Consider the following 14,142-nt stretch of genomic DNA (forward strand, 5'->3'; position numbering starts at 1 on the left):
GGAGGCAGGCGAGCTGTTGTAACTCGGGATGGTCCCTAAATGAACGGTTGTAAGTCAGAAGAACACCCAGCAGGCATGGAAGCCAGGTGTCTCTAATCCCAGTTTAGCGTTACCTCTTTCCCAGCCAATGCTGGCCAATATGTGGGCTTGGCTTTAGGATCTGAATTAAGAGGAAGGCGAATCCAGCTGCTGTTCCTTAGCTCTCCTTCCTTCCAAGAGGGTCCCCTTTGAGCTGAGGGGAGGGGGCGTCTCTTTGGTGCCCTCCCCCTTGGCCTGCTTCCCTTCCCCTCCCCTTCTTTCTGGGTGTCTGCGTGGGGATTCTTGACCCTCTTCCCCGCCCCCTCTCTCTTCCCCCTCCTAAAGCAGCCACCCCCTGCATCAAAGCCATCAGCCCCAGTGAAGGCTGGACGACGGGAGGGGCCACCGTGATTGTGATCGGGGACAACTTCTTCGACGGGCTTCAGGTGGTCTTCGGCACCATGCTGGTCTGGAGTGAGGTGAGTCTGCCTGCTTCCCCCCCCCAACGCCCCGCCCCCCAATTTCTGGATTTATTTTTGTCTTCTTTTGTCTTTCCCTTTCTTTCTTTCTTTCTTTCTTTCTTTCTTTCTTTCTTTCTTTCTTTCTTTCTTCTTACCTCCCTCCATTTTCCCCTTCCCTTCCTTTTCTCCATCCTCTGCTTTGCCTGTCTCTTTCCCTTCCCTTCTCCTTCTCTTCCCTTCGTTTACTTCCTTCCCCTCCCTTTCCCTCCCTTGTCTTCCCCTCCCTTCCCCTTCCATCCCCTTCCCCCTCCCTCTCCCCTCCTCCCCGTCCCTCTTCCATCCCCTCTCCCCCCTTCTCCTTCTCTTTCCATCCCATCCCACCATTTTGTGTCTGAATCCCCTTCCCCACCTTCCCCTTCCCCTCTTCTTTTTCCTCTCCCCCTCTCTTTCCCCCCTTCCATTCCCCCTCTCTCCCTCTTTTCCCATCATCCCACTATTTATGTCTGGTTCCCCTTCCCTCCCCTCCTCTCCCTCCCCTTGGTTCTCCCTTCCTTCCCTTCCCACCTCCCCTGTGCAAAACCTTTTGAGTCCCAGCAAAATCCAAAGAGTCTCAGCCTGACCTGGCTCCCTTTTGGGGGGACTGGCCTTAGAATTTTTGCTCCCAAGAGAGTTTGCAGAAACAACCCAGCTCAAGTTAACAGGCAGAAATGCCACAAAGCCCACCACCCACCCACCCACCCACCCCAAGTGGGCGAAACCCAAAGGGAAAGAAGGGATTTTGGTCTGGGGTCAAAAAGCAGCCAGTGCAGAAACGGCCCCTTTTTCTCGGGGCCAAGAAAAAAACATAACTTAAACTGTCAATCATCCCATCTTACAGGTCCAAGGCACATCACCTTCCTCATGGGGGGGGGAGTATTGGCACCCCCTTTGTGCGCAGAGTTGGCCACAGCCAGAAAGTCTCCCCACCCCCTGAAAGGAAATTTCTCTGAGCCGCTGCTGTGGCTATTGGTCCATGGAGTCTTTCCCAGGTGGGGGGGCCGCTGGGAGGGAGAGGGCAGGAAGAAGGGAGACCGAGAGCATAAGCCCCACAGATGGGGGGGAGGGGGGAGAAGAAGGAAGGGGAGGAAGAAAAGAAGGAGGAGGAGGGATAAAAGAGGAGAGGGAGGGGGAGGAGGAGATGAGAGAAGGAGGGAAGGAAAAGAAGAGAAAGGATGCAAGAGGAGGAGAAGGAGGAGGAAGTGGCTGACAGCCTCATGGCTTCTCAGCGTCCTGCCCCTTTCCTTAGCACAAAGATTCCCCTCCTGGCCTCACCAGCCTCTTCTCCCCATAACAGTTGATCACGCCACATGCAATCCGGGTCCAGACGCCGCCCCGGCACATCCCCGGCGTGGTGGAGGTGACACTCTCCTACAAGTCGAAGCAGTTTTGCAAAGGAGCACCTGGGCGGTTTGTCTACACAGGTAAGTGCTGGACAGGAGGGAGGGAGGGAGGGAGGAGGCAAGAGAGAGAGAGGAAAGGAAGGAAGAAGGGTGGGAGGGAGGGAGGAATAAAGGAAGGGAGAGAGAGAGGAGGTGAGAGGAAAGAAATAAGAAAGAAAGAAAGAAAGAAAGAAAGAAAGAAAGAAAGAAAGAAAGAAAGAAAGAAGAAATGAGGGAGGAGGTGAGAGAGCGAGAGGAAAGAAAGAAAGGAAGGAAGGAAGAAAGGAGGGAGGGAGGAGGTGAGAGAGCAAGAAGAAAGGAAGGAAGGAAGGAAGAAAGAGTGGGAGGGAGGGAGGAACAAAGGAAGGAAGAGAGGGAGGAGGTGAGAGTGCGAGAGGAAAGAAAGAAAGAAAGAAAGAAAGAAAGAAAGAAAGAAAGAAAGAAAGGAGGGAGGGAGGAGGTGAGAGAGTGAGGGAAAAGAAAGGAAGGAGGGAGGGAGGAAAAAAGGGAGGAAGGAAGAAAGAAAGAAAGAAAGAAAGAAAGGGTGGGAGGGAGGAATAAAGGAAGGAAGAGAGGGAGGAGCTGAGAGGAAAGAAAGAAAGAAAGAAAGAAAGAAAGGGAGGGAGGGAGGTGAGAGAGCAAGAGGAAAGGAAGGAAGGAAGGAAGGAAGAAAGAGTGGGAGGGAGGGAGGAACAAAGGAAGGAAGAGAGGGAGGAGGTGAGAGCGCAAGAGGAAAGAAAGAAAGAAAGAAAGAAAGAAAGAAAGAAAAGGAGGGAGGAGGTGAGAGAGTGAGAGGAAAAAAGATAGGAAGGAGGGGGGAAGGAAAGAAAGGAGGGAGGGAGGGAGATCATGTATTGACTATTCAAAGTTAAAATAACTATGACTTATGACCATTTTTCACACGACCACTACTACCTCCCCACAGTCACGTGATCAAAATTCAGGCGCTTGGCAACTGACTCGTATTTATGACGGTTGCAGTGTCCCGGGGACTCACGTGATCCCCTTTCGCGACCTCCCGGCAAGGAAAGTCAACGGGGGAAGCCTGATTCCCTTAACAGCCGGGTGACTAGCCCTTCCACCGGTTCACTTAACAACGGTGGCAAGGAAGGTCATCATGATCAAATGGAGCAGGAATCGCTTTGGCCACTGTCTTGCTTAGCAAGAGAAATTCAGGGCTGCATTGTGGGCGTAAGTCGAGGACTTCCCGTAGATGAGAGAGAGAGAGAGGAGGACCCTGTGCCGCCATCAAAGGCATGTGGAGGGTATGTGAGCTTGGCAAGGAATCGCAATGCCGCAACCGGGCCTGAGAAACAATGTAGTCCAGGGGTGTCCAAACTTGGCAACTTTAAGACTTGTGGACTTCAACTCCCAGAATTCCCCAGCCGGGGGGGTGGGGGGGAATCATGCCATTTTTACCACTTACCAGATAAAGTTTCCAGAGGCGAATTTGGATAAGTCTGCTTATGTTTTGTGCCTCAGTAACTGTCTGGTTTGGCCCAGGAAACCTAACTGGACAGAAGCAGACGTCAACCGGTAGTTAGGACTGCAGGAAAAACCATTGCAACCGCCTTGCCTTCCATTGAGGACCTGTATATTGTGTGGGCCAGAAGGAGGGCTGAAAAGATACCTGCAGACTCCTCATAAAGTGGGGGCATAAAGGTGTTTCAGCTCCTCCCCTCGGGATGGCGCTACAGGGCACTGCGTGCCCAATCAACCAGGCACAGGGACGTGTTTTCCCCCTCCTGCCATCACTGGGCTGAGCACCTAATTCCCACAGCACTTGCCTTATGTCTAAGGATATTCCCCCCTGTAGTAGGGCTGTATTACTATTCTCCTTCTCATCTTTCGTATCTCCTTCTCCTATTGGTATCTTATGGTGACAGTAAGTTGTTTGTTTGTATGTAGAGTAGAATAGAATGTATTGGAATGGAATGGAATAGAATAATAATGGAATGGAATAGAATAATAATAGAATGGAATAGAATAGAATAATAATGGAATGGAATGGAATGGAATGGAATAGAAGAGAATAGAATAATAATGGAATGGAATAGAGTAGAATATAAAAGAATAGAATAATGAATGGAATGGAATAGAATAGAATAATAATGGAATCAAATAGAATAATAATAGAATGGAATAGAATAGAATAGAATAGAATAATAATGGAATAGAATGGAATGGAATAGAAGAGAAGAGAATAGAATAGAATAGAATAATAATGGAATCAAATAGAATAATAATAGAAGAGAATAGAATAGAATAATGAATGGAATGGAATAGAATAGAGTAGAGTAGAAGAGAATAGAGGGAAGGGAATGGAAGAGGAGAAGAGAAGAGAAGAGAAAATAGAATGGAAGGGAAAGGAAAGGAAGGGAAGGGAAGAGGAGAGAAAATATGAAATAGAATAGAATAAAGGGAAGGGAAAGGAAAGGAAGAGAAGAGAAAAGGAGAAGAGAAGAGAAAAGAAGAGAAAAGAAAAGAATAGAGAATAGAATTCTTTATTGGTCAAGTGTGATTAGGCACACAGGAATTTGTCTCGGGTGTAAAAACTCTCAGTCTACATACAAAACAACAAAGTCATAATATGACGGGACGGCTGCCAAGCATCAGCTCCCCCTCCTCATCTTTGGCATAACCCCAGCCGGGAGGGGCTCCGTTGCCCCCTCCCTCCTTTTGCATGGCTAACCTTGCATGGTGTGGCCTGGAAAAGGGGTCTGCGGGGGTGGGGGTGGGGGCAGCAGAGGGAGCTCAGGAAATCAATAGCAATTAAGGTTGCAAAGAGGCTGCCCAGAACTGAAATGGTAGCATATGTTTACACTAAATCAAGCAATCCATCTTCATCCAGGGTAGTAATGAAGCACATGCCAATCTGGGCTTGGGGAGGGGAGGGACAGAGGAGGAGGAGGAGGAGGAAGAGGAGGAGGAGGAGGAGGAGGAGGAGGAAGTTCAGGAAAGCTGCGTATGTCTGTCAGAGGGGATCCAGATAAAGGGAGCAGGGGGTCCCTGACGCACTGGGCTTGCTATTTCTTCTTATTTATTTAATGCCTTTGTTATCGTTGTAAATAACTCAGGGAAGCAAACATATGTAATGCGCCTTCCTCTTCCTCCTGTTTTCCCCACAACAACAACCCTGTGAGGTAGGCTGGGCTGAGAAAGAGGGAGTGGCCCAAAGTCACCAGCCGGGTTTCATCCCTAAGCCAGGACTAGAACTCCCCATCTCCTGGTGATTGGCTCAAAGTCCCCCACTTGGCTTTCTTGCCTAAGGCTGAACTAGAACTCACCGTCTCCTGGTGATTGGCCCAAAGTCACCCAGCCGGGTTTCATACCTAAGGTGAGACTAGAACTCACCGTCTCCTGATGATTGATCCAAAGTCACCCAGCCGGCTTTCATAACTGACCTCAAACAGCTCAGCAGAGCTGGAACAGCTTTAGATTTGGATGGGAGACCACAAGGAGATCCTAGGGCAGCAGATGAGAGCAGAAAACTGCAGCAAACCCCTTTCGGTCAGTTGCTGTGAAAATGGCCTCTGTGCACAGGAAGCCCAAGGTCATGGTCAGCTGAGCTTGAGCCAGCTGGACGCTGTGACTGCCAGAAAGGCCAATACCATCCTAACTTCATACACAGAATTAGAGCCCACAATCCCTAAATCCCAGCCTTTTAGGATGTGGCTGTAAGGATTCCTGCATTTGCCCAGGTAGTCCTTGATTTACGACCACATTGGAACCCAAAATTTCTCTTGCAAAGCAAGGCAGAGTTAAGTGAGTTTTGCCCCATTGTACGACCGTTCTTGCCACGGTTGTTACATGAATCCCTGCAGCTGTTAAATCTAGTCACACGGTTGTTAAGTGAATTTGGCTTCCTCCATTGTTAAGCAGCACGGTTGTTAAATGAATATGGCTTCAAGGAAAGAAGCAACCTAGAACTAAGGAGAATTTCCCGACAGGGAGAACAATTAACCAGTGGAACTACTTGCCACCAGAAGTTGCAGGTGCTCCAACACTTTTAAGAAGAGATTTGTCCAGACCATTTGTCTGATGTGGTATAGGATTTCCTATCTGAGCCGAGGGTTGGACTAGAAGACCTCCAAGGTCCCTCCCGTTCTGTTCTTCCATTGACTTTGCTTGTCAGAAGGTCGCCAAAGGGGGGGGGGTCACATGACCCCAGGACACTACAACCGTCATAAATATGAGTCAGTTGCCAAGCGTCTGGATTTTGATCATGTGACCACGGGGGTGCAGCAACCATCGTGCGAGAAACTGCCATTGAGTCATTTTTTTCCACTGCCATTGCGACTTGGAGCGGTCACTAAATGAACCGTTGCAAGTTTGAACACTACTTGATCTAACAAAATGAAATTCAATGCAGAAAAAAAGTAAAGTCTTACATTTAGGTAAGAAAAAACAAAAGGACACATAGAAACTGGGTGAAACCAGGCTTAATAGCAGAGACTGGGAGGAGGATCTTGGAGTCTTAGTAGACAGCCAATGAAATAGGAGCCAGCCGTGTGCAGCGGCAGCCAAAAAAGCCAATGCAATCCTAAATTGCATTAACAGAGGGATACAATCGAGGTACTAATTCCACTCTATAAAACCTTAGTAAGGCTACACCTAGAGTACTGCATCCAGTTTTGGTTTCCACACTATAAAAAAGATGTTGAGATTCTAGAAAGAGTGCAGAGAAGAGCAACAAAGAGGATTAGGGGACTGGAGGCTAAAACATACAATGAACAGTTGCAGGAACTGGGCCTGGCTAGTCTAGTGAAGAGAAGGATCAGGGGAGGCACGATAGCAGCCTTCCAATATTTGAGGGGCTTCCACGGAGAGGAGGGGGTCAAACTATTTTCAAAAGTACCTTAAGGCCAGAGAAGGAATAATGGATGGAAATTGACCAAGGAGAGATTCAACCTAGAAAAAAGGAGGAATTTCCTGACCATGGGAACAATCAACCGATGGAACAGAAGTTGCCTTCGGAAGTTGTGGGAGCTTCACCCCTGGAGGCATTCAAGAAGAGACTGGACTGCCCTCTGTCAGAAATGATGCAGGGTCTCCTGCTTGGATGGGGTGGGTGGGTTAGACTAGATGGCCTCCAAGGTCCCTTCCTTAACTCTGTCAATCTGTTCATTGCACTCTGCAAATCTGATGCCTTCCTTCTTTCCACGCGTAGCCCTGAACGAGCCAACAATCGATTATGGGTTTCAGCGCCTACAGAAGATGATTCCACGACACCCCGGAGACCCCGAACGCTTACCAAAGGTAGGAAGCGCCCCCCCCCCACTTCCCTTAAGCGTCTTGGCGTTGTGTCGAGGTGTCGAACAAGATGCTTTGTGGGAGACTCGCTGCGTGTGGCTCCCGGTTTTCATTTCCACACCGAACAGGAGTTTACTTTGGGTTTTTTCAATTTTCTTTCTTTTTTTGTGTGTGTAAAAAGTTTTTTTTTATTTTTCCTTTCAAATTCATTCTTATAATTGTTGTTTGTACAAAACTGGAAAGCAGAGAAAATCCCATCGGAAGGGGAGGTAATAAAGAAGATATTAGATTGTGCAGAAATGAACAGGTTGACATTGAGAATAAAGGACAAGGAGGAATCAGTGTATTACAGGACATTGGGGGCGATTTTACGAGTGGCTTGAAAAATGATATAAATAGACAGAAAAAGGAACAAAACATGAAATAAATATCTCAGGTGACACATATTTAGTATAGAGGGAGGGGAAATAAGAAAATATCAAAATGTAAATATACAGGCGGGAAAATGATATGAATTGACATACGTTAAATAACAATTATAGGTTTTTTCAATTTTCTGATGAGGATCAAACCACAGAAGATGAAACATTTAGGGAACTTGGTTTTCTCCTTTATCGGCTGGTTGGGTTTGTCATTGGCAGGGAGTTGTGTGGTTGTGGTTGTTGTGGTTACTAGCGGAAGCATTGAAAAGTCTTGCCACTTCATTTTCCTCTCTTTTTTTCTTTTATTTTAGGGGAGTTTGGGCAAAAAAAAAAAAAGTGAACCTGCCAGTTGCAAAGATAGAATCAAAGTGACCACAGGGCGCGATTAAAGATCAAGGTTCAATATAGGTAGTCCTCGACTTATGACCACAATGGAGCCCAGAATTTCTGTTGTTAAGTGAGACATTGGTTAAGTGAGTTCGACCCCGTTTTACAACTTTTCTTGCCACAGTTGTTAAGTGAATCATTGCAGTTGGTGAGTTAGTAACCCGGTTGTTAAACGAATCCATTGATTTTGCTTGCCAGGAGGGTCGCACAAGTGGCCTCAGGACATTGCAACCGTCGTAAATATAAGCCAGTTGCCACAAGCGTCTCAATTTTGACCACATGACCCAGGGATGCTGCAATGGTCATAAGTGGGAGAAACGGTCATAAGTCACTTTTTTCAGTGCCATTGTAACTTGGAATGGTCACTAAGTGAACTGTTGTAAGTCGAGGACTACCTGTAAACCCCATAGTTTGCACTGTTTTCATTCCTCAGTTTCTCAGCAAAACCACAAACTCTGAGCCCTGGGATGGTTTTGGAAACTACATCTCCCCCATCCCCCCCTACACACCCAAACACACGTGTGCACACACCAACACACATGTGTGCACACACATACATGCGCAGCACGCAAAGGCCCAGAAGGACACACTCCTCATCACGCCTTGATGAGCCTCAAAGGACACACACACACACACACACACACCGTGGAAGAGGCCCAGAAGGACACACCCCGGTGACTCCTTGAGGTCCTTAAAGGGACTTCCGGGAGGGAAGCCGGATGTCGTGGAGGCCAACCGCGCTTCCTCGAGGCCAGAGGAGGAGAATTTGGTGCCCATCCTCCGGCATGAGGACACCACTGGGCTCCTGCTGGGTGGCCGGATGCCTCTTGCTCGTGCCGCCGTCCTTGGCAAATCCGGCCAACGCCTCTGGGCAGAGAGCAGCTGGCGGCAAGAGGGGGCTTCGGATGGGGAGTGACAGCTGAAGGCAGCCGCCAAATTGGAGCCATTAATCATAGCTTGACACGGATGCCGGAGCTGCTGAAGGGGCTGTTTGCCCTCATGGCTTCCCTATCCCTGATTTTTTGGGGGGGCGCAGTGCCCCATGCCTGGGGGGGCTCAGAAACCTCCCACTACTCCACAGTGAAGCCCCCCCCAACACTCTCCATTCTCTCCTTCCGCCCACCCCCTTTTCAGCCACATCAGGGAGTCTGGGGTCTCCTTCTAAGAAGCCCCCCGCATAGGCTGTCGGTCTCCGAAATAGAGCCTTTTTATCCAAGTTAATTTACTTTCAGGATTAGATGTGCTGAGAGGGAGACAGGCAGGGCGGGTTTTCTATCCACAGCTTTCTCCCCAGGAGGGACTTAAGGAAATACGACAGTACATGCCGCAGGTGAGGTGGTTCTTGAGGTAGACAGACTCTGTATATGGAGGTTCTTTGTCTCATTCATCTGTTGTTCTCAATTCTTTGGGGCAGATGAAATTTGGACAATTGGTGTGCATTGAGTTATTTATATGTTGAGGGAGGGGGATGAGGAAGAGGAGGAGGAGGTGGAAGAGGAGGAGGAGGAGGAGGAAGAAGAAGAAAAAGAGGAGGAAGGGGAAGAGGAAGAATTAAGGATTTGATGACTACAGCTTTCATGACTGCATCCTAAGTTGCAGAGCTTGCAAAATTGTAAAAAGCATGTTTTAAGAAAAATATATAAATCTCCAATTTTGAGCTAATTTTGAGGAAGAAAGGAAGGAAGACAAGAAGAGATAGATGGGAGGGATGGAACATATGAGAAAAAAGAGAAGGAGGGATCGATGGAAGGAAGGAAGGAGATAGATGGAGGGATGGGAGTAAGGAGAAAATGAGGGAAGGAAGGAAGGACGAGAGGAGATAGATAGAAGGGATGGAGGGTAGGAGAAGAAGAGAGAGATGGATGGATGGATAGATGGAAGGAAGGAAGGAGATAGATGGAAGGGATGGTGAGAAGGAAGGAAGGATAAAGGAGAAAATGAGGGAAGGAAGGGAGGACGAGAGGAGATAGATGGAAGGGATGGAGGGTAGGAGAAGAAGAGAGGGATGGATGGATAGATGGAAGGAAGGAAGGAGATAGATGGGAGGGATGGGAGTAAGGAGAAAATGAGGGAAGGAAGGAAGGACGAGAGGAGATAGATGGAAGGGATGGAGGGTAGGAGAAGAAGAGAGAGATGGATGGATGGATAGATGGAAGGAAGGAAGGAGATAGATGGGAGGGATGGTGAGAAGGAAGGAAGGATAAAGGAGAAAATGAGGGAAGGAAGGAAGGCAAGAGGAGATAGATGGAAGGGATGGAGGGTAGGAGAAGAAGAGAGGGATGGATGGATAGATGGAAGGAAGGAAGGAGATAGATGGGAGGGATGGGAGTAAGGAGAAAATGAGGGAAGGAAGGAAGGACGAGAGGAGATAGATGGAAGGGATGGAAGGTAGGAGAAGAAGAGAGAGATGGATGGATGGATAGATGGAAGGAAGGAAGGAGATAGATGGGAGGGATGGTGAGAAGGAAGGAAGGATAAAGGAGAAAATGAGGGAAGGAAGGAAGGCAAGAGGAGATAGATGGAAGGGATGGAGGGTAGGAGAAGAAGAGAGGGATGGATGGATAGATGGAAGGAAGGAAGGAGATAGATGGGAGGGATGGGAGTAAGGAGAAAATGAGGGAAGGAAGGAAGGACGAGAGGAGATAGATGGAAGGGATGGAGGGTAGGAGAAGAAGAGAGAGATGGATGGATGGATAGATGGAAGGAAGGAAGGAGATAGATGGGAGGGATGGTGAGAAGGAAGGAAGGATAAAGGAGAAAATGAGGGAAGGAAGGAAGGCAAGAGGAGATAGATGGAAGGGATGGTGGGTAGGAGAAGAAGAGAGGGATGGATGGATAGATGGAAGGAAGGAAGGAGATAGATGGGAGGGATGGGAGTAAGGAGAAAATGAGGGAAGGAAGGAAGGACGAGAGGAGATAGATGGAAGGGATGGAAGGTAGGAGAAGAAGAGAGAGATGGATGGATGGATAGATGGAAGGAAGGAAGGAGATAGATGGGAGGGATGGTGAGAAGGAAGGAAGGATAAAGGAGAAAATGAGGGAAGGAAGGAAGGCAAGAGGAGATAGATGGAAGGGATGGAGGGTAGGAGAAGAAGAGAGGGATGGATGGATAGATGGAAGGAAGGAAGGAGATAGATGGGAGGGATGGGAGTAAGGAGAAAATGAGGGAAGGAAGGAAGGACGAGAGGAGATAGATGGAAGGGATGGAGGGTAGGAGAAGAAGAGAGAGATGGATGGATGGATAGATGGAAGGAAGGAAGGAGATAGATGGGAGGGATGGTGGGAAGGAAGGAAGGATAAAGGAGAGAATGAGGAAGGGAGGGAGGGAGGGAGGGAGGAAGGAGAGAAGGAAGGAGGGAGGAAAGGAATTCATTCTCTGGCCTCATTCTTCTCACCTTCTGCTTTATATAGTAAATTGTAAAAGAAAAAAGCCGAATCGGCTCATCCAGCCAGGATCTGACTCTCCTTTAGCCAAGACTCGGAGGGGGCAGACAGACCGGGCTGCTCATTCATCATAGTTAAGCAGCTTGTCTCTCTCTCTCTCTCTCTCTCTCTCTCTCTCACACACACACACACACCCCATCTCCTCATGTGAGACTGTCAACAGAGCCGTTCTGCCCTTGTGTGTGTTGTGCGCACGCATGTCTGTGTACACCACTTTGGAGAGATGCAAAAGAAAGGGAGGTGTGTGTGTTTTTCTCTCTCCAGGGAGAAAAAAAATCCCCCTTGCAAACCACACAACCCTTGAAACTTCCCTTTTGGCTGTGTGATTGTTGTGCTGCAAACATTGAACATTGATCCTGGAATACAGGTAGTCCTTGAATTACAACCGTTTCATTTAGTGACCGTTTCAAGTTACAACGGCATTGAAACGAGTGATTTAGGACCAATTTTTCACACTTAACAACCGTCACAGCATCCCCCACAATCACGTGATTAAAATTCAGGCGCTTGGCAACTCGTATTTATGATGGTCGCAGCGTCCCTGGGGCCACGTCGTCCCCTGTGGCCACAAGCAAAGTCAATGGGGGAAGGCAGATTCGCTTAACAACCGAGTGACTCTCTTATCAGCCGCAGCTATTCACTTAACAACGGTGGTGAGGAAAGTCATAAAATGAGGCAAAACTCACTTAACCAATGTCTCACTTAGCAATGTAAATTCTGGCCTAGGCTTGTAGTCGTAAGTTGAGGATTGCTTGTGAAATGTGCAGCTTGTGGGATGGGCGCATCGTCCAGGCAGCAAGGTCAAGTTTCTAGTCCTCATGAGAGGTCAAGATTCCTTTTTGGTGCCCGATGGGACTTTCAAAGCCAGCCTGTCAGAACGCACACAAATCGTACACACGAGGCCAGGAAAAAACTGGGGTGGGGGGAGGAGGGGGATGATGGAAAACTGATCCCGTTTCCTAAATCCTACTTCAACCTCAGATATTCAATACAATACAATACAATACAATACAATACAATACAATACAATACAATACAATACAATACAATACAATACAATACAATACAATAGCAGAGTTGGAAGGGCCTTGGAGGTCTTCTAGTCCAACCCCCTGCCTAGGAAGGAAACCCTATACCGTTTGAGACAAATGGCTATCCAACTTCTTCTTAAAGACTTCCAGTGTTAAAGACTTCCAGATGAAATACAGGTTCTCCTCGCTTTACAACTCCCAAGAATTTATGTCGCTAAGCAAGCCGTTCATTAAGTTAGTGGCTCTAAGGCAGGGGTGTCCAAACTTGGGAACTTTAAGACTTGTGGACTAGCATAGCTGGCTGGGGAATTCTGGGAGTTGAAGTCCACAAGTCTTAAAGTTCCCAAGTTTGGACACCCCTGCTCTAAGGTTATCACTTTTATCCCCCCCCCCCCAAGTATAAGTGAGTATAATCTTTATTGTCATTGTACTTAAATACAACGAAATTGGTTGTACATTCTTAAGCAGATCACTTATTAAGTGAGTCACACAGTCATTAAATGAACCCCTATTGATTCTGGTAGGGTGAAGTGCTCTGAAGTCTTCTACTGGTTTGCTTCAAGGGGGGCGGGGGGGGCACCAAACACGCACTTCGCCTGCACGCGCACCTCCGATGCTGATCGTCAGAACTCTCTCTTCACCTGAATCGGTCGCGTGTTTTTTTACTACCACTTCGGGCGAACTGGTACTATTTCACCCCTGGATTCTGGGAGTTGAAGACACCCCCCCCCCATCTTAAACATGCTGAGGTTTGAAGTGCCGGACCCTCTCCATCCCTGCTCCCCCCCCCCCAGAAAAAGGGGTGTGTGAATCTGACTCTGAGATGTTGTGGAGGGGGAGATTGTCTTGCTGCTGTTTCCTCTCAAGCCCCCTCCCCTGCTTTGTGTCACCGCCTTCGCATGAGGATGGGGCGGGCTCAGCGTGCCGAAAACAGTTGGCGGCCTCCCTCCCCCTCCCTGCTCCATTACGGTATTGATCGGGGAGAGATTGCCGAAGGCAGAAGAGCAAGTGGCCGTGATGGTTGGCACTTAGCTTGACAGCTATCCAATAGCCTTAAGATCCTGATGGACGGTCCGGAGAGCTGGCCAGTTGGTCTCTCGGTTGTCGGGAAGCCAGGAGAAGGAAAAGTGGACTGGGTGGGCAGGTGTGGGAGGGGGGAGTTCGAGCTCAGGACCAAAACCTTTCCAACCTGTGCCAGGGAATTGGTCAGCGATGGTGTTCCTTCTCCCAAACAGGGTTACAGGGAGTCCTCGGCTTACAGCCATGTGTTTAGCGACAGAGTTACGACGAGCCTAAAAAATGAGCCGCCCAACTGGTTGTTCCAAAGGTGATTTTTTTTTCAAGAGGTAACTGGTTTTTCTTCCGAGACGTTTTGCTTTTCATCCAAGAAGCTTCTTCAGCTCTGGATGGTGGGGAATGGAAGGATGGATACTCCATGCAGACAGCTGGTCATTTGCATCCTTTTTTAGAGAGTCGTTGAGGCCACTTGGAGATTTATCTGTGTCCTCAGGGTCACCCGAGTGGTGCAAACGGGTGTGGAGACTTCTTAGGACTGCTGAAAGGACTGTGTTGTAGACTGGAGGTGGATAATGTTGTATCCCTCCCCTTCTGTTGAGAAAGGGCTGGTCAATTCGGGCCTAGATGGCCTCTTTGACCCCTCTTTCAAACCAGCAGTCCTCTCTGTCCAAAATGTGGACTTTGTTGTCTT

General features: G+C 48.3%; 1 protein-coding gene across 5 annotated transcripts in view; it reads left to right on the plus strand.

Annotated features, from left to right (window-relative positions):
* The window catches only part of LOC309395812 (transcription factor COE1-like), a gene marked incomplete at its 5' end in the record, with an annotated part of 78,646 nt that overhangs the window by 47,656 nt on the left and 16,848 nt on the right, over positions 1–14,142 (plus strand). For 3 of the 5 annotated variants that reach the window (XM_081960374.1, XM_081960375.1, XM_081960376.1), the window contains 3 exons: positions 364–497; positions 1,813–1,939; positions 7,068–7,156. In XM_081960374.1, coding sequence (XP_081816500.1) covers positions 364–497; positions 1,813–1,939; positions 7,068–7,156 — 350 coding nt within the window. The remainder of the gene's footprint in view (positions 1–363; positions 498–1,812; positions 1,940–7,067; positions 7,157–14,142) is intronic. The other 2 variants (XM_081960377.1, XM_081960378.1) reach the window with 1 other exon arrangement.

Source organism: Natrix helvetica (assembly GCF_964273705.1).
Source record: "Natrix helvetica genome assembly, chromosome: 7".
In the NCBI taxonomy this organism is placed as follows: Eukaryota; Metazoa; Chordata; class Lepidosauria; order Squamata; family Natricidae; genus Natrix; species Natrix helvetica.